Genomic DNA, 24953 nt, shown 5'->3' on the forward strand with positions numbered 1-24953 from the left:
AATGCATTTGAAATCTTGTTTCAGAACTGTTATTGGGAACAGTTTGGTGGTTTGGTTGTTTTGGGTTTTTTTTACCATTTGTGTGCAGGCACAAGGTCTTTATATGCTATATGTACATGAATTACACATGCTCTGTATCTAATATATGTGCATACGTACACCCGTACACATATGCACACAAGTTTAAATGTTTCTCATTGAGGGGGGTTTATATCTATAGTCAGTACCCTCAAACTTCCACTCAGTTTCTATCTGCAAAGATGTATTCAACTAAATATAATACAGAGGACAGTTACTGAACAAGGAGTTCATTAAATTTAAGTTAGATGGTAAGGAATTAAAACTAAAAGAAACGACTGAAGGAAACACTTTTCCCTTAATTAGAGCAGTTGTGTTTCTTAAAGTGAGCATGACCAAATTCCAGCAGAATCTTGCTCTACAAAACCTTTCTCACAAGTGAACTGCAAGATTTTTTCTGTCACGCTGCATGTTTACTTGGTTGTTTTCTTCCCCCCCCCCCCTTTTTTTCCCTAGTTATATCTATTAAGATTATAACAAAGACAAACGTCTGGATGTTTATTCGAGGAGGGGAAAAAACTCCATACTCAAAACCCCCCTCTCAGTCACACATACACTCACATAAACCCCCCGAAGTCAAGTGATGCTTTCAGAAGAAAGAAATTCCGTTTCAAAACACATCCTTCTTTCCTCTCTAATGACATTAGAGATTATCACGCGCAGGTGCTATTTATCTTTGCAACTGCTTCCCTATGACTGTTTTACTGCTTCCAACATATTTACTTGTATGTCAGCCATAGAAAAGGTAACTGAAAATGGCAGCTGTTGAGAAAGCATGTCGCCATGCCTGGAATGACATGCATTATCGGGGCAGCAGGAGTTGCTGGCTCTACAGCCCATTTCTACTTGACCTGCGGAATGATTGGCTGCCTGGGATGGTGATGAATCGCTGGAGTTTATGAAACAGGACTGCTGGCATCCTCACAGAGGAAATAACAACAGGGCTGGGGTTTTTTTTCCCCTCTAATACTCTTGCTGTGGCAAGAAAAAAAAGGCTTTTTTATTTCATTTCGCCTTTGTGTTATTTCACCCCGCAGCGGAAGTAAATGCATCAATTAAAGGCGCTTTAATACTGTTCTTGGTGAGTTGATGGTGCACTGAAGGTTAACTACCTTCATTGGATGGATGGGGGTAGGAATTTTCCCAAATTTGGTGTAAATCTTGATCTGGGCCCTAATTATCTCATCTCTCCCTCTGGTCTTGAGACTGAGACAGCACAACTAGCAATCAGCTCGAGCAGGATGTGGAAGGGATTTTAGCTGTTCTCACGCACAACTTCATTTTCTGTCGTAGTCTAAAGATCAGGGACCATTTTGTGGGCTAGTATCAGACAGACCCATCTTCAGGGATTCTGAACTAACGGCTAAATTGGCATTTCTGGAAAGCATCGACTCCCAGATTTACACTCAGTTTTTGAGGTGGTTCGTGAAATTATGTTATGCATTAAGCCCACATTACCAGATTAGGCTATTGTGAGTCAGTGCTGGTAGGAAAGTCTCGCAGGTCTGTAAACCTGCCTGTGCACTGACTGACACTGACACTGTGTGGAGCACAAGCTGCCCTGCAAAATGCAGCCAAATCAAAATGATCCTTCTATTTCAATTAAAACACCCCAAATTGTGTTTGGGGTGGGGAATGGAGAGAAGGACTTGCTTGTCTCTCCGTGTAGCATACTCGGGGTTAGCCTATTTGGGTAGAATAACTTATTATGAAGTTAACTCTCTCTGATTCAAAGGAATAGGGTTATCAATGAAATTGTTTAGGAAGTTTTAAATATGGTAATTAAATGAAGCTAATGCTTTCTGTCATTACATTAGAGAGGGGTTTTTTGAGTCTCATGCTTTGCTGCCTAAGCTTTTTCTCCTCTAGTTTGGAAAAGCAATTTGCATGCTCACATTTGCCATTAGACTTTCCCACCTTTCTCCATATAATAGAGCAGTGGCTGCTGCTGGACGCTGGGGAGGCTGCAGCACTCTTGTATTTAAGGCACAGCCTCCCAATGTCCCTGCAAGGCTTGTCCATTAGAGGAGGGCAAAGTTTTACTGGAGAGAAGGGTGGCGTGGGGAACTGTTGCGCGTGCCCTTTGGTGTGGGAGGGGTAAATGCTGTCCTCACTCTGGAGTTCCCATGGCAGCAAATCGGCGGGTCATCTTCAAGAGCAGCCTTTGAGGATGCCAGACAACAGTGTGTCACTGGGAGGAAGACAGAGCAGAGGGTTGGAAGGAGGGGGGAAATGATAGAAGATCAGAGAGAGGATATGGGAATTTACTATTCCTATTAGACAAATAGAGGAGTGAAGAGAAAAGGAAGGGCACCTGAACATAGATCATCTGGAAATTGAACCTTGCAAGTGTAGATAGCTGTGGATGATATGAGAGCTGTGCTACAGAGTGAATTTGAGATTCAAATCCTGCACCTGCTGTCCCTGCAAGCCGTAGGTCGGCATGTGAAGAATTGAGGCCCTCTGGAAAGGAAACAGTGAATTATCAGGAAACTTAAATTCTTGGAGACTCGACTTTCAACTGTAACAACCTCTTGGTTTCATTTTCCTTCTCCTCAGCCTAAAACCGATCTGTCTCCAGCTGAACTGCGAGGAAGGAGCTCACTCCAAAGCCTGAGAATTTGCCTGCATCATTTCAGCCCACATTTAATTTTAATGAGGGAGTTATATAACCCCCTTTAAAAATAACAAAACACCAACAGAACTGCATTGGCAACACCAGGTGTTCTGCAGTGCTGCTCCAATGAATCATATGGAGATCTGTCTGTGTGCGGCTGATGAACATGCATTTAACTCAGTTAACCCCCATCCCTGAATATAGCGGTCCAAAGTGACCAGAATGCCTCCTAAAGAGCCTTTCTCACCCAAGGATGCCAGACGAGGTGCCTGCCCTAGGAACTTCATGGTTTCAGCATTTTTCCCTTATAAAATTGTGTTATCAGTGTTTGGGGTTTTTTTTAAAGTTGTAGACGAATTATTGTGGCTTTACTGAAGTTAAGCATTTTCCGTTAAACACTAAGTTGGGTTTAATGTTCTGCTTCACAAAAGAAAGCAAACGTTCCTGTTTGTTGTACTGAGCCCCAAACCTCGGAAATTGTTAAGAACAGCCCATTTAACAGGCAGTTCTGGGAGTAATAAACATATGACTTCATCAGTGTTTCCTATGGAAAGAGAATGGGGGGGGGGGGAACTGAATCAGCAGTTTTGAGCCTGTTAAACACGTTGGTTTGGGTGCAGTCTTTGACTCAGGGAAATCCCTCAGCCACTGGTTGCTGGGAGGTAGGAAGGATCACAGTGCACTTACCGTACTCATGCTCTTCCTCTTTGTATGCATTACAAGCCATTACCAGAGCCAGGGTATAACCTAAGCGGGCCTTTTGGTCTGACCTATGGGGAAATTCATTCACTGTTCATTTGGGGCTGGGGAGGGAACAACAAAACCAAGCACGGTGCAGTTTTCTGCACATCTGAATGCCTTACAGTTACTACAGCAGCCTTTTCTTTCTGTCCTTCATGTCTGAGGTTTAATAGATTCTGTCTGTGGAAAATAATGGTGTCAAACAGGAATAGTCACTTTACATATTATCAGGATGATTGTTGTTTTTGAGGACTGAGGTGTACGCTAAGCACTTCATGAACAAGTGAAAAAAAACCAGACCTGTGAAATTTCCTACCTTAAAGATGTCACAGTTTGAGCATCAGGTGATATCCATTCATTTATAGGGGAAAAGAAAGAAAAACACATGGTAGAAATGAATGAGAAGGGCAGATGGAGGTTAGCAGTTTGAAAATCCTGCTGTTCAAAATAGAGTGCAATAGGTTCATTCAGATGTTGTAATAAACACCTCAGATTTCATTATATTTGCCTTTAAAAATAAGTCTACTTTTGGCTTCCTGTGTCTTTTGATCTCTTGGTTTCCTGATGCCATGTTAGAACTTCGCACCTGCCTTTGCCCGTTGCTTTTGGAGTTCGAGCTGGCCTTCAGCATCTGCTCCTGGTCCAGCCTTTATCTGTGTTCAGCCCCTCTTCACCATGTGCTTTCCTGATCTTGCATCTCTCCCAGTATCCAGCCTCCCCGGGTGGGCAAAACTCTTCCGAAATCTCAAATTTATGCAAAAGGAGAGGTTTTTGTGTCTCCCAGAAGTTCTTGTGGATTTGGATGGTGGGGAGGAAGGTAAAAACCTTCCTCTGTTACAGTGGGCTTTTTCCCCTGCCCTGTGAAGGCCTAAGGCTCTTCCACATGGTGAGGATGGAGCAACGCAGACAAGCACCAGAAGTGTGATTCCTCGTATCCTATGTAATACAAGATCTACTTTCACACGAACATAATACAGTAGCCAAATCCAACAACACTAAGTTCCCTTTTTCAGTGTTCTTTGGAAAGGTGCCTTTTGTAACCATAAATAATGAGCCTGCTGTCTAGTAGGAAATCAGGTCTGCCCAGTGCATGCAGTGCCCCAGTTTCTCTCTTAGCTGAGTAGTGGTTGTTGATGGAATCAGTCAGCAGATGAGAAGATAAGGAAGTCAATAAAAAAAGGAGGGGAAGAGGAAAAAACAGTCAATGCCTGTTGCCAAGTGGAGGTAAGACCAGGCGGACAATGACCCTCATCCTGTGTCTATATGCACAAGGCACTATGCAAAGGCAACACCTACAAATCAATAGTGATGCTCTTCAATAGGGCTATAAATAAACAACAGGACAGTAAGATTTGCAAATATTGCAAATATTTATTTGTTACTGCTTTAGTATTTGCTAAAAACAGTGCTGAGTGCCATGGATAGCTCAATTGGAGCAGATCGTACTGGGCAGCGCCTGCTCAGCACTAGGACTGCGCAGGATTGGACCTGAGGGTCCCAATTGACTATCCCAAGTATCTACATGCTGTTAACAAAGCAGGGTGTTGTTAACAAAGCAGGGTGTTCCTCTAAATAAAAGGCATTTCCTAAAAGCCCTCCACCACACGGAGCCTTGTGCCGTAAAATCTTGCCTAATTGTTTTTGGAAAGATTGGATTATTACCCACAAAATGGAACAAAGGCCTTATACCCACAGCAGGATGAAATCACCTCTTCAGTGGTATAAAATAGGAAGAGAGGGGGAAAAAAAGTGAGTGGGAAGTTTTACTATAGCAACCAAGTTTACATAATATCAATGTGCTTCAAGTGAAAGCTCTAGAAATGCTTAATTTGAGGTACCTTTTCACGGGGATAATTTTAAATGACGTTTGTTTCTGAAATTACTGATCAGCTACAATAGCCGACAGAAGAGGGGGGGAGCCTCACAGACAGCAAAGACTTCAATGCTTGAAGATCATTCATGACCTTTAACCAGCGATTTAATTTTCTTTTTAAAAGGGTTTTGATTACATGCAAATTGTTTTATTTCTCAAAATAAGATAAATCATAAAACCATAGAACAGTTAGGGTTGGAAAGGACCTCAAGATCATCCGGTTCCAACCCCCCTGCCATAGGCAGGGATACCTCACACTAAACCATGGCACCCAAGGCTCTGTCCAATCTGGCCTTGAACACTGCCAGGGGTGGGGCAGCCACAGCTTCTCTGGGCCTCACCACCCTCAGAGAAAAGAACTTCCTCCTTATATCCAATCTAAACTTCCCCTGTTTAAGTTTTAACCCATTAAACCTTGTCCTGTCACTACTGTCCCTAATGAAGAGTCCCTCCCCAGCATCCCTATAGGCCCCCTTCAGATACTGGAAGGCTGCTATGAGGTCTCCATGCAGCCTTCTCTTCTCCAGGATCAACAGCCCCAACTTTCTCAGCCTGTCTTCATACAGGAGGTGCTCCAGTCCCCTGACCATCCTCGTGGCCTCCTCTGGACTTGTTCCAACAGATCCATGTCCTTTTTATGTTGAGGACACCAGAATTGCACACAATACTTCAAGTGAGGTCTCACGAGAGCAGAGCAGAGGGGCAGGATCACCTCCTTCGACCTGCTGGTCACGCTCCTTTTGATGCAGCCCAGGATACGGTTGCTTTCTGGGCTGGAAGCACACACTGAAGCCGGCTCATGTTCATTTTCTCATCGACCAGCACCCCCAAGTCCTTCTCCTCAGGGCTGCTCTGAATCTCTTCTCTGCCCAGCCTGTAGCTGTGCCTGGGATTGCTCCGTCCAAGGTGTAGGACCTTGCACTTGGCATGGTTAAACTTCATGAGGTTGGCATCAGCCCACCTCACAAGCGTGTCAAGGTCCCTCTGGATGGCATTCCTTCCCTCCAGCGTATCAACCGAACCACACAGCTTGGTGTCATCGGCAAACTTACTGAGGGCGCACTCAATCCCACTGTCCACGTCAGCAACAGAGGTGCTGAACAAGACCGGTCCCATCACCGATCCCTGAGGGACACCACTTGTTACTGGTCTCCAGCTGGACACTGAGCCATTGACCACAACTCTTTGCGTGTGGCCATCCAGCCAGTTCTTTATCCACTGACTGCTCCATCCATCAAATTGATGTCTCTCCAATTTAGAGACAAGGGAGGACTATAGTGTGTTTAGTTTCATAAATAAAAGAATCCTTACTGCAAGGTCAAGGCTTCATAATGCAAAACTGTATTCCAGTGTTAGATCTAACTGGTAAAGGGGGATTTATTACAGACAATCAAAGCCTTCACAAATGGTAAAACTTTGGTGCAGAACCTGTTCCATACTTTTTTCCACTCAAAGAAATGCACTGCTTTTTGCTTTAATTGTTTGCAGCTTTTACACCACGCTTTCGCTCTGCCGAAACGCTTTGTGCAATGTGCATTCATGTGCTTTGCTTTTCTTTTTTCTCTCCTTCCATCTTCTTCTCCCTCCAGAAGTCTGCTACTAAATATCAGGGGGATGTGCTTCCTCCATTATAGGCAGGTAGGCTCACATCCCGCTGCACAAACTAAAATGCTGTATTCTCTGCTATTAGCCATGCTACGCCTTCCAGGCTCCTGGTCTGCCTGGAAGGTTATTTCTTTGTGAAAGACAGGGAACAACTCATTTGCATTCCCTAATGCTATCTGGACCAGATTTCTTTTCCCCCTCGCATTTGCGGAAGATCCTGAGTGATTCCACTGAAGTCATTTGAGCCTGCTCCAAATTTACACCGCTGTCGCTGAGCTCTTGCTTCTGCTACCTCTGTTAGAAACTGGCTTTGATGCCAGAGATAAGCTTGAATCCCGAGCATGTTCATTGGCTTAGGGGGGAATAAAGCAGAGGATTTGAACTCTCTTCATACTGCCTTGCAGGCTTGGGAGAGAGTGAAGTCATTCAGTAACTTTCCCTTGAAGTGCTTCCAACAGTAGCATTTCCTTGGCCCAGTACTGGGGGCAAGCTGATTAAAAGAATGGCAGTTAAGGAAAGGATGAGGAGGAGCTATGGAGAGGTGATGTGATGTGAGCTCCAAGCTGGATTTGGCTGCAGGATCTGGATGGGAAGGGGGGTGTCTGTTCATTCTGTCATTAGCTGAATGGAAGAAGCACAGGCAGTGATGTCAGAGCAAGCTCATACACTCGACAGCAATCCACCGCCCAAGCCCTGTCTTTCTCCTACTGAACTTTTTGTGGGTTTTAAGGGTTTTTTTTGCTCTGAAGAGGTGTTCCGTTTTCAAAGGTTGCGTTGTTTGGAGGAACTGTATATAGCTCCGTGTTTGAAACGCTGCTCGAGCGGTGACTAATCCGCAAGGCATGAGGTGGAATTGGTTCATCTGCCCCACTTAAGACGTATGGAGAAACTAAGGCACAAAGAGTCAATGATGTGAGTGCAGGGGCAAGCAGGCTCTGGGCCTCTGAGACGAGGGGAGGGTGGATAGGAGGTCACATTTGGACTAGTAGATGGAATAGGATTAAAGCCTGAGGATTGTGATTCCAAATTCCAGGTTCCTTCCTCAAAACTACCATATGCTTCACCAGCTGAAAAAGCTTAATATCGGCAGGCAGCAAATAGCACAGCAATAATGCAGCTCCTTTAAGCCAGTGTTTAGATCTATTGTATGATTTATGCTGTGAAAATTAATGCAGCTTCATTTGCCATTCCCCCTCCCCATTCCCCTCTGTACTACAGTAACGGACCAAAGCTTCCATTTTTCCCCTTAATTTTTAATAAAAGTTGCTCTTTTGTGCACACGCGCCAGTCAAGACACTGGCATTAATGTGACAAATGGCAGAGCCGAGCCTGTAACAGTGTGTGAAATGCTCAGGGGTTTGGTTTTTGTTTTTCACCACTTACCCTCTGCATTCGAGAGTTAATGCATACACAGACACTACATAATTTATGTTTGAGACCCAAATTATTCGAGTGCAGTTGTTCCCCATAACCTCTCCTTGAGTCCTATCTCAGTATCTTCTATAGAGTGGGTTCCTTTTTGCATTTGACCCTGCTCCTGCTTCTGACTTTTAAATGGCAAAAGCAAATGTGCTTTGAAAAGTGTGTTACACTGTAGTTGTTAAATAAAGCAATAACCTATGCACTTGTAATGCTTTCTCTATGACCTACTTACATACTACTTCACCCTCCTTATAGTATGATTAAAAGCTGCTTTGAATCCACTATTCCCTCCAGGGATTTGAGGCTAGAATTTAACAAACTGCTGAGAAGGCTTAAGTCAGTAAGAGGGCTTCCCTACAGCTTCTTCCAGCTAATTCACATGTAATTAAAAGGAAAATAAATATTTCAAAAGAACATACGTTTTAATGAAGCATTTTTAAGCACTTACACCTTGTGAAACAGGGCAAATTTACAAAGATCTCACTATTCCATATGCAGATTTTAAGCAAAATTATTTGTGGTCCTCTCCTTCCTCCCCCTTTTGCATCCTGTGCAAAAGGCAGCAGCAGCAGCGGGGCTGTGGTCCTTAAAAGCGACAGGCTGGTGGGACTGAAGAGCCTTAGATTTAGCACGTACCAAGTAAAAAGATGATGGAGAGGTGCAGATCTAGGCGCACAGGGCGCAGGGGGCGTGGATACCTCTTACTTTAAAGAATATCTTCATCCTCCCTGAGCCGTCTGTATTTCTCCTGAGCTAAAACCTGCCCCTTCTGCAGTGGCAAGATTTGGAAATTGAAAGTTAATCCAACTCTGCTCTGGGCTGGATTAACCACCATGGAGGCCTCAGATCAAAACCCAGGTGGCTGCTTCCAGCTGGAGAAAGTTGTGCTGGCTTCTCCTTTTATTTTGACTTGGCACTGATTTTTGTTCTATCCGCTGTATAGTCCTGTGCTGCGCTGGATGGGTGCGTGGAGGAAGTGCCATCAATTTAGGACAGAAGAGCCATAGCTTTGCTTTGTGCCTTTCTACAGAGAAGTTTAGGTGCCATGGTGACGAGGACAGTATGCCAACATATAGCACAGAGCAGATTAATAACACTGGATATCTGTCCAGGATTGCAGCTGTCCTGTGGGGATTATGCTGGGGGCCAAGTGGACCTTTTCTTTCTTTAGACTTGCAAAGTAGGCAAAAATTTAGCAGCCTGAGGGGGTTTTATCTTCCTTTTAACTGTTTAAAGTGGAAAAGTGCAATAAACTGGACTTGGAAAACTCGCCTGGTCGGTATTTTTATTATGAAACCAACATTGGTCAAAATGTAACTAAACCTTTGCCTGACTGCTGCGTATTTACTTATTTATTGGTCGGTTTGGTTTAATTTTAGGGTAGTCTTGGAAAAGTTCGAGCAGAGTAATTTTTAATTAGCGTTTGTTACTTTTTTGCGAGTGTTTGACTGTCGAGAACAAATCAAATTATAAATCCTGGAGAGTGATAGGGAAGGAGAAACGCACACAATGCAGAGAAGCGTTTTGTCTGTCTAGACTGCTCAGATCAGCCAGTAATCTTCGTAAATATGTTAATATTCTTTCGCCTGGAGCTGCTGCTTTTGCATTGAAGCAAGGAGGGTTTGGAGATGCAAAGGGAAATTGATACAGATTTTCAGAGGGCGGTAGCGTGGGGAGGGTGGCTCCAGCTATTTGTATGTGTGGAATTCTGTGTGCGCCTGGATGGTGTCACTTGTGTGTGCTGGCTGCGGCCAGCCTCGGGTGCAGCCGGGTTGGGCACGGGCTTTTGGCAGGTTAAAACCGCATGAGGCAGGATTTATCGCCGTTACTTATTTGAACTCCCTATTTCTGATCACTGAGGGCAGAGTCACTACCAACAGTCTCCCGCGAACCAGCCACATCACTTTGAGCGTTTAAACGGGTACCGAGGGGCTGAGTAAGCAGGGATTTGGGTAGAGAGCGCACCCTGCCTCAGTGCTCCCAGCGCTCCCAGTTCCGCACTGACCGCTGCGCCTTCCTAATGCGCTGGTAGCAAAACCAGCGCAGCCCCCTCGCCTGTGCCCGTAGGGACTCAACCAGCGCGGTTTCCTCGCCCGTTCACTCCGCGGGGGCAAAGCACCCCCGCGTACCCTCCGCGGTGCCCACCCCAGCGGCGAGGCAGCAAAGTTTGCCCGAGCGGGTTCCCAACCGGGGCTGCGCGTCCCCGTGTGTGCCCCCTTCCTCCTGCCGTCCCGTCCCCGCGCTCCGGGCTCTAGGCCTCTCCCCGGGGGCGCAGGGGTTAACGGGGAGCCGCAGCGGGGCGATGGCTCCGCCTCCCAGCTCAGCACCTGGCGCTCCACCGACAGTTGCCTCAGCAGTCGATTTCGGAGGGGATTGGCGGAAAAAAAGAAGCCACCAAGAGAAGGGGGAAGAGAGATGTGACAACTGCCGGGGCTGGCGGCTGCCGCGGGGAGGCCTCCGCACCTGTGCCTGCCTCTCGGCCGCCCGGCGCAGTTGTGGGAGCCGCCGAAGCCCCGCCGCATCCTCCCTCCGCACCGCCGCGGCGCGCCCGGAGCACAGCATGACTTCTTCGTTCAAGCTGGATTTCCTTCCGGAGATGATGGTCGACGGGCGCTTGCTGGTGGCTGATAGAATGTAAGTGGCGGTGCTGGGGCTAACACTGGGTAACTCCCCCTTTATCCCTCCCGACATCCCTTCCTCGCCCCGACCCCGCGTCCCTTTCCGCGGGAGGGGAAAGGGGGTTGGAGGGGGGTGTTGTTGTGTGTTCCCAAGTCAGTGTCGGTGCTCTCCGCTCCGTGTCTCGCCCCGCAGCCCGGTGTTTGGTATTCCGGCGGGCGCGGGTGAGTGCCGGGTTTGTACGTGCTGCTGATGCAACGTGGAGGAAGGAGCGCGCCGCGGCCGCGCACAGCTGCCTCTGCACCCTGCGGGAATTCCGCCGCGGACACTTGCGCCCAAGCCCGCTGCCTCTCAGCCCTTCCCCCGGCCGGTTAAAACCCCTTTGCTGCGTCTTCGTCAGGTTCCGAGTTCACACAAACCGAGGAGCATCCTCCGGGACTGACAGCGGGCAGCAAGAAAAGGTTTTCTCTTTTGCTTTACCCTGTCCCCAAGTGTTCCCTTGTCCGGAGAGTGTTGTTTAGTGTGAGGGTGGTTGTTGTACATGCGGTTGAACTCGTGATGAGATTGATCGGGAGGTGCTGAATGCTGGTATTTCACAAAGAGAAGTATTCCCCTAGCCCGCGTCTGCTCCATTAATCTCGATCTGAAAGTTTCTATCATCGTCCTCTTGGGCTTTGCCAATTGACAGGGGTTTTCAGGTAACCTAAGCCTAATATGAACACATAAGAGCTAGAAATGAGGCAATAGTCACTTGTTGAAAGGTACGAAGACCGAGTGCTGCGTTTATTACAGCATCCAAAATGCCTTTTATTTCGTTGCTTTTTCTCTCATCAGGATGACAGATGTGGTTTGAGTTGCATTAGAACGAGGTTAGAGGCTTTGGCATTGACTGTGCACTGGAGCTATTCTGGTTGAGGCAGCAGTTAAGTTACAAGTGTAAATAAAGCCGTGTGTGCAGCAGAGACTGTCACCTGCGATTTGCTGCACACTGTGCCCCCATCTAAGACTATTCAGACTTCTATTACCTGCTTTACTGGCAACCAAACTTTATCCTAAGGTGGAGTGCTTTCCCTTGCACCAGCAAATGCTCTGAGTGGAGATACTCAGTGATTGCCATTTGTTGCAGCAGCTGAGATTGATAAGCCTGTAGGAGAGGGGAAAGAGGCAGGGGGAGAAGCTTCTTGGTGTGGGTGACTTACACTGTTGTTACAGTCCTTGAAGGACAGCGAAGTATTTGCCTAAGTGCTGCCCGTTGTCTCTGTTTCGTGATATTAAATTCACTGCTGTGTTTTGGTTTTCCCATTGTAAAATACCAGTTTTTATTGGCACCAGTCAGGTTTTGGGGGAAAAAAAGTGCTTTGTTTCTCCCCTTTTGCATCAAAATTGCATAGGTTTGATTGCTGGGGTACAAAGTTGCGGCTGAACATGTGTTCCACTTGCCTTGCAGCCCTCTGTAGGGACCTGCCACAGCTGAGCTTCCCCTTGTTTTCATCATCTCAGCTTTGATTAGACTTTCTACCTGCTGTCCTTCCAGGCAGTCAGAAAAGACACTGCTAACAAACATCTCCAAGCTCAAAGGCACTATTAGCTGTGGCTGATGATGCTCTGTTGTCACTTAGGCTTATATAACTTTATCTCCAACTTCCCCCCTCAAGGGGGGAGCATCATGTCAGACTCCTGCTCCTGCATTGCTATCTTTATACTCCTGTTCTCGGGGAAGCATTCATAATGTATTTTAACACTGCTTGAAACACAGTCAATGTTCAGTAGACGCAGGTCTTAGTGGGTCCAAAGAAACAAAAATTACTCTGGAGATGTGTCAGCTTCTGAGTGGATCTCTAAATACAGAAGTTTAATAATGGAACTGTTACATAGACGCATGCTGATTGGATTTGGTGCTGGTATCTCATGTATTTTGGGGGAGAGTGGGATGACTATGTAATCTTGAAGGAAAAAAACTTTACTTCCTGCATCTTCAGTGGTTGTGTTGTGATGGGCTTCCTTGTGTTAAACCAAGCTTTGCTTTTCAGCTGATCTATGTAATCATGAAGATGTAGGATTTCAAGGGACCATGTGTCATGCATGCAAATTAATATTGAGGCTAAATTGCTATTAACGAAGGGGAGCTTCTGTTTGTAAAGAAAAAAAACAGTCTTGAAGCTAAATGCTGCCTGTGGAAGCTTTGCTACACTGCCTTCTCCAAAACTCTGTAATTCGCTATACAGAAACATCCTTATTTTGTCCTTCTAGCCAGGTGGAGACATATATTTGTTTGCAAGTCCCCAGATCTCTGAACTAATTGGTGCTGACGAGAATGCAGTTTGATTACGTGTAAGGGGTCATGGGCACGTATGCACCTTACCCTTTAGCTGGCCCACCCGGGGCATAGAGTGTTCATGCAGCGTTCAGCAGGATGGCACAGAGCATTGGAGAGCAGGCTCCAAGTTACGATGCTGCACAAAACTTTTAACCTCACCATCTGGTCTAGCCATTGAGTATTGCTTAGTTCAGTCTTTAGCAGAAAGGAATTTCCTATTTTAGAGTGAGGCAGTTAGCAAGATAGATGCAAAACTCTTCTGCTTCACAGTGAAAATTTGCAGAACCAGATTTATTTGGGTTTTCTTATGCCGGTGGTGTACCAGATGTTTTAGGAAATCGGTATCTTCCAGTACCGATTTTTACACGTTCTTTTATTACACATTTACACGTTCTTTACATATTCAACAATTCTTTGCAAAGGGAACTGTTCTGCAGAATCATCCATTCTTCCAACAAGCAGAAGAAGGAGGATTTTCAAGGAATAACTTTCAGTGCATAGCTGATGTGGAAGTTAACTGACAGCTTGTAAATAGTTAAAGTTAAAATGCTCTTACCTGTGTGAGACTTAATTGCTCCTAAGTGTTGATACCTTCCAAATTTTGCTTCTGTTATTTTGTAGCAAAATAGAAACAAAATAGAACATCGGATACCTACACTATATGCACGGTATCAGTGTACCTGGTTAGTAGCTGAATGGCAATTTTACTAGTAATTAATGAAATGACATTAAAAAGCAGATACTGTAGGATATGAAGCATAAAAATGCATGAACTTTTGTTCCTGAGGACAGATGACAATGACGAGAGCATCCAACTTGCCAATGCTTGCAAAGAGGCTGCTTGGTTAGTGCTCTAGCTGCGGGATCACAAATTGATGTTATCTGTAGCCTGTGTGTAAACCATGTGGAAGAAGCAGTTCTGAAGAAAAGATCTAGTTGGAAGTGTGTGTGTGTATTTGGGCAGGGTACTAAAGGGTTAATGGTTACCAAGTGTGATTATAAAATCTGAGTTCAGTGTAATTTGCTTAGTAATTTCTTTGACTTACATGTATGTGGCAACTGGATGCTTGTAAAGTCGTTGCTTTGAGGATGAAATACTCATCAATGTAACCCCCCTCGTTGATTTCTGCAATACCACCAAAGGTTTTTGCATTCCATATTGCACGTTCCACTGCTTGGGATTACCTTAAATGTAAATGAGTAAAAGTGTTCGTTACTACTGAGATAAACTCAAATTTTACTTCAATTTTTGATAGCTGGATATGATGGCAATAAAATACATGATGCTTAAAGCATTGCACATGCAACTGCATGGCTTGCATGGCAATTATGCATATTTAGCCTTTGAATTCCTGCCTCTTTGCATCTGAGATGAGTCAAAATCAGATGTATGTGCAATATGCTGCTAAAAAGGCAGAGGAGATAAATTTTCCGTACTTCTTGTTTGCTTGTATTTATTGTCTATTTATTCTTGCACTTTAGAGCACCAAACCTTTCTGCACCAAACCTGCAAAACAGGACTTTTCCCAGCACAAACTGAAGATATTAAAATTAATTGCTTTTATTTTATTTTTAAACTTCTCATAGAAAACTCAACACACTGTCGCAAATCTTTTCATCTACCTGTATTTAGTTTTTTTATTCATATGTAGAACATGAAACCCTGAATTGCTAATTGAAAATGGATAGCTGGGTATCAGCTGGTTTTTATATCCATAGGCTCATCCTTATACTGGCATTTTATTCTCATTTTGATTCAGTAATAGCTTTAGTTTAGGTATTATGGCTTTAGTTTATGTGTTATGACTTTAGTTACTTGCATGACACATTCCTTGGGCCACTATTGATGGAAAGCAAAGCAAAAGTATAAAATTCTGGACTGTTGACAAAAGAGTTTCAGAAAGGAAAAGAAATCTTTGGCTGTTAAGTAATTATGATTTCATGGTGTCCTTCTCCCCATCATCTTGCCTAGTTCCTGCCTAGGACCCCATTCAGTAGTTAACCTGTGGTAACTCTCAGCACATTAATGTTTAAATATATCTGCCACTTTCTATGATATGATCTCACAGGTTTTTAAGCCTCCCCCACATGTATTCATCATCCCAATTAATCATCAGTTATGATTGCTTCAAAAACTTTGATAGCTCTAAATATTTCATTGCATTTTAGGATGTTTTTTGAACTGAGGAGCACTTGGACTATTCAAATTTCATTATTAATTCATAGATTAATATAAAAATATTTGACCCAACTGATACAGGGAAGGGGTTAAGAAAATCTTTTTTGTTTTTTTAAAGCCAGGAATGCCAGGAATATGCTTTGGCAAGGCAACCCTCTAGAGAAAAATCATTGTTTTATAGTTTAAGCATGTAAAACCCACTTTTCTTCTAAAGTGAAGTGATTTTACCCCCCTTTGTTTCTGCAAACTGTGTTTCCTATAGCAGATTATTGCTTGTGTGTTCATATAATTGCAAAGTATATTGCATCTCCTGACATGGTTTCCTTTGATTAAAACAAACTGGTGGCAGGGTGAGGTTAACCAGAGGCTAAAGTCACGAAATAGAGAATACACGTAGAGAGTGAGGCTGAGCTTTGCTTAGCAAAGAAGTGGGAAAACAGGAAAAACCTTCCTAGGTGCAAGAAAAATGCATGAGCAAGACTGCCTATTTGGAAAATAAAAACTAATTAGGGCAATAAATGTAATGTTCTCAAGTAATTGTGTAATAATTATTCCCCTTTAGAATCATCATACTTTAATTGCTTTCCCCCACGTTCCCGTGTTCTGCATGCCTATGGAAAGGAAGAGAAGCGCTCGTGTTCCCTCCAGGATTTCATTTTTCATTTGCAGCAAGCTGCTGGCTTTCTTGTAAAGGTTTTCAGAAATATGTTGCCTTAAATGCTGTTGTGTTCTTCCATATGGTGTTAAGTAGAAAAGGTGAATGGCAGATGCTGAAGCTATAAATTCCCTCCTATCGTCCAGGTAAAGCACCTCAAGATTTAGTTGTGCCGTTTACACATCCTGTGTATCACAGATTTATAATCAGTCTCTCATTTTTATTGAGACTTGTGTTACGTAAAGAGGACACACTTCAGCAGTGCATTCTTTTCGCTCACAGCTTGATCCTTGAGAAATCAGCTGACAATAGTTTAAAATTACAATATTAATAAAGAGGAGATCATCTGGCCTTCAAAATGACATCTGAAAGCAGCTTCTGTTTTGTGTTAAATCTTAATTACTGTATTTAAATGAATGCCTAAACGAGCCAATTCACAAAGGAGTTGCCTACTGTACCAGTAGTGCCTGTTGGGTGATTTATGTTTCTTTGGATTTACAGAAATACGAAAAATAGCTCATATTGAAGAGAATAGCTATATTCTCTTGCCTCTTACAACTCGGCTGAAAAAGACCGAATTATCTTGTGTCTGATCTCTGTCCTGGGACAGCTTCTCCCTTTCCTGGCTGCTCTTGACTGTCAAATGGTGTCAATACTTAAAGCCAAGTTCAAAAGCGATGCTCCAAAAGAGGCATTGGTGCAAGAGCAGTAGGAAAGGCTCTGCATTGGCCTCCTGAATGTTATTTTGTGAGTTTACCCATCATTTACTATTAAGGCAGCATATTGTCATGCCTGAGGGAGGGAGTAATGGCTTAGGACTGGGGAGAGACTTACACTATGCCTATAAATGCACCAGCCCTGCTGTCTTGGGTTAGGCTGGAAGGGACAGGATCGTATCCAGCTGAGCCCAGGCTACTCTGAAAGGCAGTCATGTCCGATTGTGCCCACCTCACTCGTCCTCTGTGAATGAGTATGCAGGAAATTAATGTCCTTTCTTTCCCCATCAGCCTATGCAGGCTCAGCCACTTCAGGTGTGCCAGGAGAATGACAGCTGCGATCCGAATATTTTGGTGTATGTTTTTCACCCGCTTTCTTAAATTGTTCTGTGGATTTTACTCGGGGGTTTTAAAGTTTACGACCATGATTATTTCAGAGATGCAGCCGTTGATCATGAAAATGGCATTGCTGATACACTGATTTATTTATCTTAAATTATTATTTCCCTTTTTCATTCAGTTAGCATTAGAAAGGAAATACAGTCCTGATAGAGAGGCCTGTCTCCTCGCAGTGTTGGTATTTCACTGCAGCACTAGTTTACAACTTATTCATGGGTTTTTTTTCCACTCAAATATCCTTGCCTCTGGACAACAGTGCAGTTGCTGCATGTGTAAGAGGTAGATGCATCTATCTCTTTAGCTGGTGTGTGTAGCTGGTATCTTCACATTGGGAGAACAGGCAGTTCCTTTTGAACCAACCGTATGACCCTTTCTGTCCCAGACTATACTGTGCATTTCTTGTACTCTGTTCCTATATCCTTTGAAGCAGTTCCAGTCTGATTGCAAGCCACAGCTGACAAGAGCTATCTTTTGTTTCATAACCCTGATAAATATTGAAGATCCTTCATCCTCTTCATCCAAAGGCATGATGCTGTCTTCTTCTTCAGCATCCACACACTCTTCCCGTTTCTTGCTTCTTTGCACCACTAAATTGCTCAGAAATGCAAAAAAATACCCAAACAAACCCACAGCTTGCTTCACCCACCTCTTGTGTTACTGACTCCAGTCCTTGGTGACACTTGGTCTGGTGTCACTGACGGTGCCTGGCCTGGTATGAGATAAGTGAGATAAGTTGATTTGCCTGAAAGAGGTCGTCGAAAGTTATTAGCTTCTGGCAGAGGATAACTGTATTTGAAAACCTACAAAATCAAGTGATCCATTCCCTTCTTCTCCCTATTTTTTCCCCCTGTCTCATTCAATTGCTTGGATCTGTCAGCCTTTGCTTGCAACTCATTGCTAGTGAGACACATCTGGTTGTGCCCTATATCAATAAACGCTTTTATTTTGTCTTCATATCTATTTTACCACAGGTGGTTCATAGAACAAGCATTAGGAGTCTGAAACACTGTTAAACACACTGTGCCCAGTGGATATCACTTAAAGGAAACCCTATTCTGTACCTGATTTTAATACAAAATGGTGTAGAAATTTCAAGTTAGATGGCTGCTGTTTTGCTTGACTTCACCTTGTCATATCTTTTTGGGGTGGGAATCTATCATTTTATCTGTAATGTTTCTGTATAAACATATAGAAAAGTTGATTATTTCATTAGTTTGTAAATGAATTTTCAAAAATTTGGTTTATTTTTTTTAATTTAATTTCTTCTTCCAACATCTTATTGCTTAGAAACCTTTTTTTCATACTTTTAACTCCCCTGTGCAAACTACCTTTGCTCCCTGCTGTGCAAAAAAGAGAAAGATAGAAAAAATTCAGGAATTTACAGAGAGCATTACTTCAGGTATGAATTTCATCTTTAAAATTGATTCCAGAAAATGTCCCGATTGGAGGCTGCTTCAGAGATTTCACTACATAGCCGTAAATGCCTATTTAAGGAATAGCCACGGGTCGAGATGATCGCTCCAGAGAACAAATTGCAAGTCATTCCCCTTGTCCTAAACTGACCTATGTAACTTAACTCCTTCCTTAAAGCACTGAAATTGTAGGATTGCAAGGTGAGCACTGGCTATCTCCAACAGGTTCTTAGTTACCAGCTTCTTATGGAGATGAGTATTGAGTGTGAGGGGACCAGAGGGAAGAGGAAGAAATAAAATTAGCATTTAATTTGCAGGACGTGGAAAAACAGATGACAAGTGAAGCAAGTCTGAGAAAAGAGAACCTCTCTGGACACGTAAAGCACTATTATCTGATATTTTATTACTGACTATAGCCCGCAGTCATGTTCAAGCCAAACTTCCAATGGGTTTAGAGGAGCTTGGCTTGAATGAGGAATGCATAATGCTGGGCTTTGCATCCTGTGCCAGGCTGTCCAGCTCTGAACCATAAACTGCAATTGTATAAATGGATTTTGCAGTCTTTTTTTCCCCATTGCTCACTTCAGAGTGATCCTCAACATGGAAACAAGAGGCAACTAGCGTTTCAGACTCTACCTTGCTGGCAGAGCGAGTTGCTGTCTTGCTGACAGAGGGGAAGACAAGTCAATTTTAATTGTGGAGGTATTCTTTTGAGGGGCGTTCAGACATCTCAGGTTGGGGCAGGGGGTTTCTTTTGTTCTTGACAAGCCTTTTCCCCTTCGCCAGAGAGGAGGATTTGTGTCGATGCCTGAGGGCTCTCAGTTTTCACCGACATACATCTCTATGGTTTGGCTGCAGAAGACAGAGTAGAACTTCTTTTCAGTTGGTTTGCTGTCTGTGGAGGAAAGAATAAATGCAGCAGCTTCATAACAGTGCTCAGATACAGTCAAAAGAAAATCCTCCACTGTATTACATATTTTAGAAACAGTTGTGTTTGCCTGATTTCATTATTGCTTAAGTGTAGCCTAGTATTTCACTTGCTGGATACTAGCAATTACTTATATTCAAGATAAGGTTGTGTAGAATAGGAACACCTCAGTTTCATTACCTTCTGACCATCCTCGTTTCTGTGGTGTTCCTGGGGTATTTCACTTGAATGGAATGAAGCTTTGTAGGATTTTTTTAATGTATTGTAGAGCATAATGAATTAAGGGCAGATTCTGTGTACTTTGGACCTTCTTTTTTCCCTGCAATTGCTATTACAACATGGCCATAAAGATGTTGATGTAGTGTTCCTAGATGTCATTATAAAGTAAGGCAGAAGCAACTCTTCAATATCCTATACAAACACTTCCTTTGGGACAAACATGCAGTAGTTCATACAGGAGTGAGATCTGTTTTCCAGACAGAAATGCTGCTTACAAGAGTTAGTTTGGCCCAAGCAATCTCCAACAGCACTGGCTGATCCCTGTGTTTTCAAAGCACTATTCCAGGCTCCTTTAGGTCGTGGGTTTTTGGTTTTTTTTTGGTGCAGTTTATCAGATTTGGGAAAAATCCTGCAGCAGCACTGTTGTTGCCTGTGTGTCTCTGCTGAGGAACAGCAGGTTACCCGTAGCAAGGGATGCATGCCGTGATTCAGAAAGGACCAATTTTCAGCTCCTGAAGATGCCCATATTTGCTACCTGGAAACTCTGCAGGAGCTAGAGACTTTTTGGCTGTTTCTGTGTCTCTTTTCTCCCTCTGTCCTCACCTCCACATCAGGGGATACTCAGACTTCTTCACTTTGCTGGCCTTCAGAGGATTTGGAGATCTCTGAGCTTCCCTAGGCTCTCTGTTTCCACTCAAGTGGGAAAGGAAATGGAGAGGACTGCTGCTGACTTCAGCCAGTCAGTGCTCTGATTTTTCTGTTTGGTTTGAAGCTACAGATATATGTTTGGAGTTGAGAGATGCTAGGCCCCTGGGTAACATGAATATTGTGGGAGAGAGATGTGCAGATGAAAACAGGGGGAGAAAGGAATGTATTTAGGCAGACTAACAGATGCAAATTCGGGATTACTTAGCAGATAAAATAATCATGTAAAATGATGTTGTATTTAAGAAGTGGAGCATCGTTCGTGTTAACAGGAATGAAGATGTTCTTTTTAAGCTCAGCAAAGCCTCAAATCCCAGAAAATGTAAAATTGCTGCTGATAATTTCTGGATGTGAACCTGGGAGGCTTCATGGAAACTTAGAAGGAAATAAATCAACTTCCCTCTCCTTCCCCACAGCTCTTTGGGCAAAAAAAAAAATCTGTAAATATTTAACAGCAAATAATCACATTGCCAAGAACCAGCAAACAAAGCCCTTTCATCCAGTCCTATGAATGCTGTAAATAATGAAACCCCTCATAGATCCAGCTGGAAAATTGTTATATTTTTTTCTTTTAACAGTGAATAAGCTCAGCATCTAGCACTTTAAAAATCCATCAGCATAGCTGAAACTCTTTTTTTTTCCCCAGTCTCTTACCACTTCACATCATATTCTTCTCTGTCCTTGACATACGCAATTTGCCCTGCTTATGTCTGTTTAGAATGCTGGGAGCTTTCCGCATGCTACAACATTGCATGCCTGTAAGAAGCCTTCCCCCTTTCCTACCTCACAAGGTAAGACCTGCCCTGCTCTGTTCTCCCTTATCACCACCCATTCAATATTGAAACCCCTCTGTCTTTCCTACCAGCCTCTTTGGTGGAAGAACTTCCTATAAATATCTGTAAAACATGTACTTTATTTTCCTCCTTCTTTGATAAGATAGGTAAGAGAAACCAGTGGAACTTGGAGACCCTCCTAGAATTTGGATCTGAAGGGCTTCATGTTTTTATATTCTTACTATCCAGCTAGTGACTCATATCTTGAACATCCCTTGGACTACATAAATCCTTTCTGGTCTGTGCTCACTGATACAGCATATTGGAATTATCAGCCCTGACTATGATATTCTAGGTCTTCTGCGGCTCTGTTGTCTAATACAAATGTTGCTTGGCAAAATACAATAGGTTTTCTTGCATTTTTGTAAGGGATGTTTTATTTGATTCTGTCAGCTTTGTTTTTTAAGCAGTCTCCTGCACCACTTGTGAACCAAATACAATACTATCATGTGTTTTGTTTTGTTTTTGTGTTTGTTTTTTCCACAACCACACGTTGCCCTACTTACCCAATGCAAATCACTGTGGACCTACGTAATATGACTTCCTCAAGGGCATCTCTTAATTCCACATGATAAGCTGAGAGTTTTAGCCGGGAATATTCAGCACTGAAAAAAGACCTAGCTAAAACTCAGTAGGACATGAATCAAATCTTAAGCAATTCTCCCAAATTATAGAGGTGTTTAGGTGGAACCTTTTATCATTAAGGGGAATGGTAGTATTCCCCTATACAGTAAGCGTATGCACCAGAAAGACATATCTTCAGTAGATTGTAGTCCTTTATTTAACTACCTGACTCTATATACAGCAAAACTGGTGGTAAAACTCAACTAGCATGAGTAGTTTAGAATCAGCTGAGAGGTTCAGATTCCAGAAATACTCGTTTTTATGAATTAAATTAAGGCTGAATCCATGGCTTGTTGCATCCATGGGCATGCTCCCTTTCATTTCAGATCACGCTGTATCTGTGATCCAAATGCACCGTGAACAAATAAAGACAAAGAATTTATGTTGATTGGACATATTCAGTGTGACAAGAGCTGAAGTCTGATTCTCCGCTTATGAAACACAACTGTGTGCTTCTCCCTAGGGTTGATGGAAGACAAGTATTTTGTTAGCTGCATGCTAGGACTCCAAATTAGTGCAAGTGCTGGCTCCTAATGCTGAGAATTGCAACACTATGAAATGGAGAGAAAGCATGGGTGATAACAGTTTATTTTGGGGTTATCCTGATTTGCCTTCAGGGTTTTAAGACATTTATCCTATTTTTTTTTTAAGTCCTTTTAAACAAGTCAACTTTATCTGTTGAAATGCTAAGTTTAATGACATCAAAAGACTTACAGTTAACTTGTGGGCTTTAATGAGATGAGATTCTCTGCTTGCTGACTGCCCTCTGTTCTCATCCTCTTGCTCTCATTGGAGTATGCTTTGTGGCATCAAGCTCCGGGTCTGCCTGTCCCTCACACGTAATTGCCTGTGCAGTTTTGGGATACTGTGTAGGTTCTTTGTTCTGATGTGCAAATATGCATCCTCTTCTTCCTGTGTGTAAAGCTGTTTTCTTTAGGAAGAAGGTTAATTTTCTTAGTCAAGGAGCTCAATGAGCTCTAAGGGATGGATGTGCTGGAAGTAGCACCAAAGCAGCATCAAGATCACTTATGCCTCAGTCTGATTCTGGTTTACCACTGAGGTGGATGAGTAGTTACACTGAATATGGAAGCAGAAATCACTTTCACTTAGGATATGATTAACTTACATGAAGCAGAACTCCTCTGATATGGATTGCTATTTTAATATCAGATACATACATTTCATTTTACCCTAAAATAATTTACTCTGTTTGGATCCTCTGACCAAATGAAATGCTTGATTTCTCTTCCTGAAATTCCTGATCATGTTAGCTTTGAAGCAATCTTCATTCTCCTTTATAACCTGAACCTGGTGAGTTTGTCTCAAAGTGGCTTCTGCTCTTGCAACATCGATACCTTTTCACTTGCTGTCCTTTTGGTTTGATCTTGATTTACTTTTGCAACTGCAGAATGTGCGGTCATTTCAGCAAGTTGTGCTGATGTACCCCTATATTTTTTTTATTCATATCAGATTTTTTAAAGTAGCCCAAATTAATCCTTGTTCCGCTTTATGTACGTTCCCTATGCAAAGAGTAGAATGATGGGAAAAGTAAAAGCAGAATGTATGTATGGGTTAGTATAAACCACAGTCCTTTTCATATCGAACATTAGCTTATTGAAATGCCTCCACTCTTGGCAGAAGGCAAGCTTCGTAACCTAAGAGGATGTGATTTGAGTGGAGTTTTCATGCCCCATGTGCTCGCTGTGTTCTTGCCACTGATGCAAACATTATCTATAATTACCTTTTCAAGAGACTGAAAATTGCAGTCTTTGTGGAACAAAAATGCAGCTGAAGAATGGGATGTATATCCTCTCCACCCTCATTATAAGTTTTATAAAAATCAAACTGTAGGGCCCAGTACCATAGGTTTCAGATGCAGGAAGCAAGCGCTGTTAATATGTGTTAGAGTACTTTTCACTGAAAATTATGGCCTTGTGATGATCAAGCTAATGCTGTTATTTCCAATAGTTTGCTGTTGAAACTAGTTGAGCTAAAATTTGTAATTGAGATCTGTATAAATAAAGTCAAGGAAGTTGCTCTGTTCACTTATTGATAATATTATTTTCATGGCTTTGAGATTTTCTTCATGATTGGTGGTATCACCAAAGATTTATTAGGCAGGCCATAACATGGGTCGTGAAACTTCCTATCACACCGTACTGTGGAACAAAAAATAGTACTGAAAATGCTGGGTTTATGATGTTCTCCTGGACACCAAAGTGTTTTAGTGTTGCACCTCAAACCCTGCACGTCTAACACTTGTAAGCCACATCAGAATGTGACCATCTTGCATTCTGCTAGCTGAAGAACCAGAAGCAGAAAGAAAGTAGAAAGAGGTATCCTTGACCTCCTAATTGTGTAAAACAGGAACTGGAAACTTAGACAGAAACTTCTAGGTGGAGAAATGTAATACTGAGCTTCTGCAGTATGCGTTTAAAAGTAGAAACTCACAGGATCATAGTGTATTAATCACCTCTTTATAGCACCCATCCATTCTTCTTCCTCTCATGAGATTTAGTTTTGAATAGTTCGTTTTTTTCCCACTTTTAAGAGTGGAATTTGACTCTAGGGGGATGATCCCAGGGAGATAAATGCATTAGATGAGAAAGGGACATGCAGTTACTGGTTCTGTGATTTACAGCACTGAGGAGTGGGGAGAGGTGTTGAATGATCACAGGAATGCTAATAAATAAGGGGTGGTCCTCCATATGTGTTCATCCATGAGCAGTTTGTAAGTTCATGCGTGTATGTCAGTGGATTTATTGCAGAAGCACAAATAGTCTGGGCTAAAATGAGAGGAAATCCACTGTTTTCCTTTCAGCAGGGCTGTTTTTTCTTATTCTAAAGAAGGTGAAAATTTGCATGTTTTTCATAGGTTCATGGTTATTTTAAAAGCAATTTAAAATTACTTTGGAGGAAATAATGAGTCTTATTACACTTCTGTTTATGACCATCTAGCTTTCTGTAGTATGGGCTCTGGCAACGCCATATTGCAATCAGGGCAAATAGATCCA

The 24953-nt window shown here is 42.9% G+C and overlaps 1 protein-coding gene across 11 annotated transcripts in view; it reads left to right on the forward strand.

The window, feature by feature from the left end:
* CELF2 (CUGBP Elav-like family member 2) overlaps positions 1 to 24953 on the forward strand; it is a 456675-nt gene that overhangs the window by 200966 nt on the left and 230756 nt on the right. For 3 of the 11 annotated variants that reach the window (XM_061346202.1, XM_061346201.1, XM_061346204.1), the window contains exon 1: positions 10634 to 10970. The exons of 6 other annotated variants lie outside the window; for them this stretch is intronic. In XM_061346202.1, the coding sequence (XP_061202186.1) occupies positions 10639 to 10970 (332 nt within the window). In that variant the 5' untranslated portion in view covers positions 10634 to 10638. Of the gene's footprint in view, positions 1 to 10633; positions 10971 to 24953 lie in introns of those variants that run through there. 2 more of the 11 variants (XM_061346203.1, XM_061346205.1) reach the window with 1 other exon arrangement.

Source organism: Neopsephotus bourkii, unplaced genomic scaffold (assembly GCF_033783945.1).
Source record: "Neopsephotus bourkii isolate Nb327-2 ecotype Australia unplaced genomic scaffold, CSIRO-AGI_Nbou_v1 NB_266, whole genome shotgun sequence".
Classification (NCBI taxonomy): Eukaryota; Metazoa; Chordata; class Aves; order Psittaciformes; family Psittacidae; genus Neopsephotus; species Neopsephotus bourkii.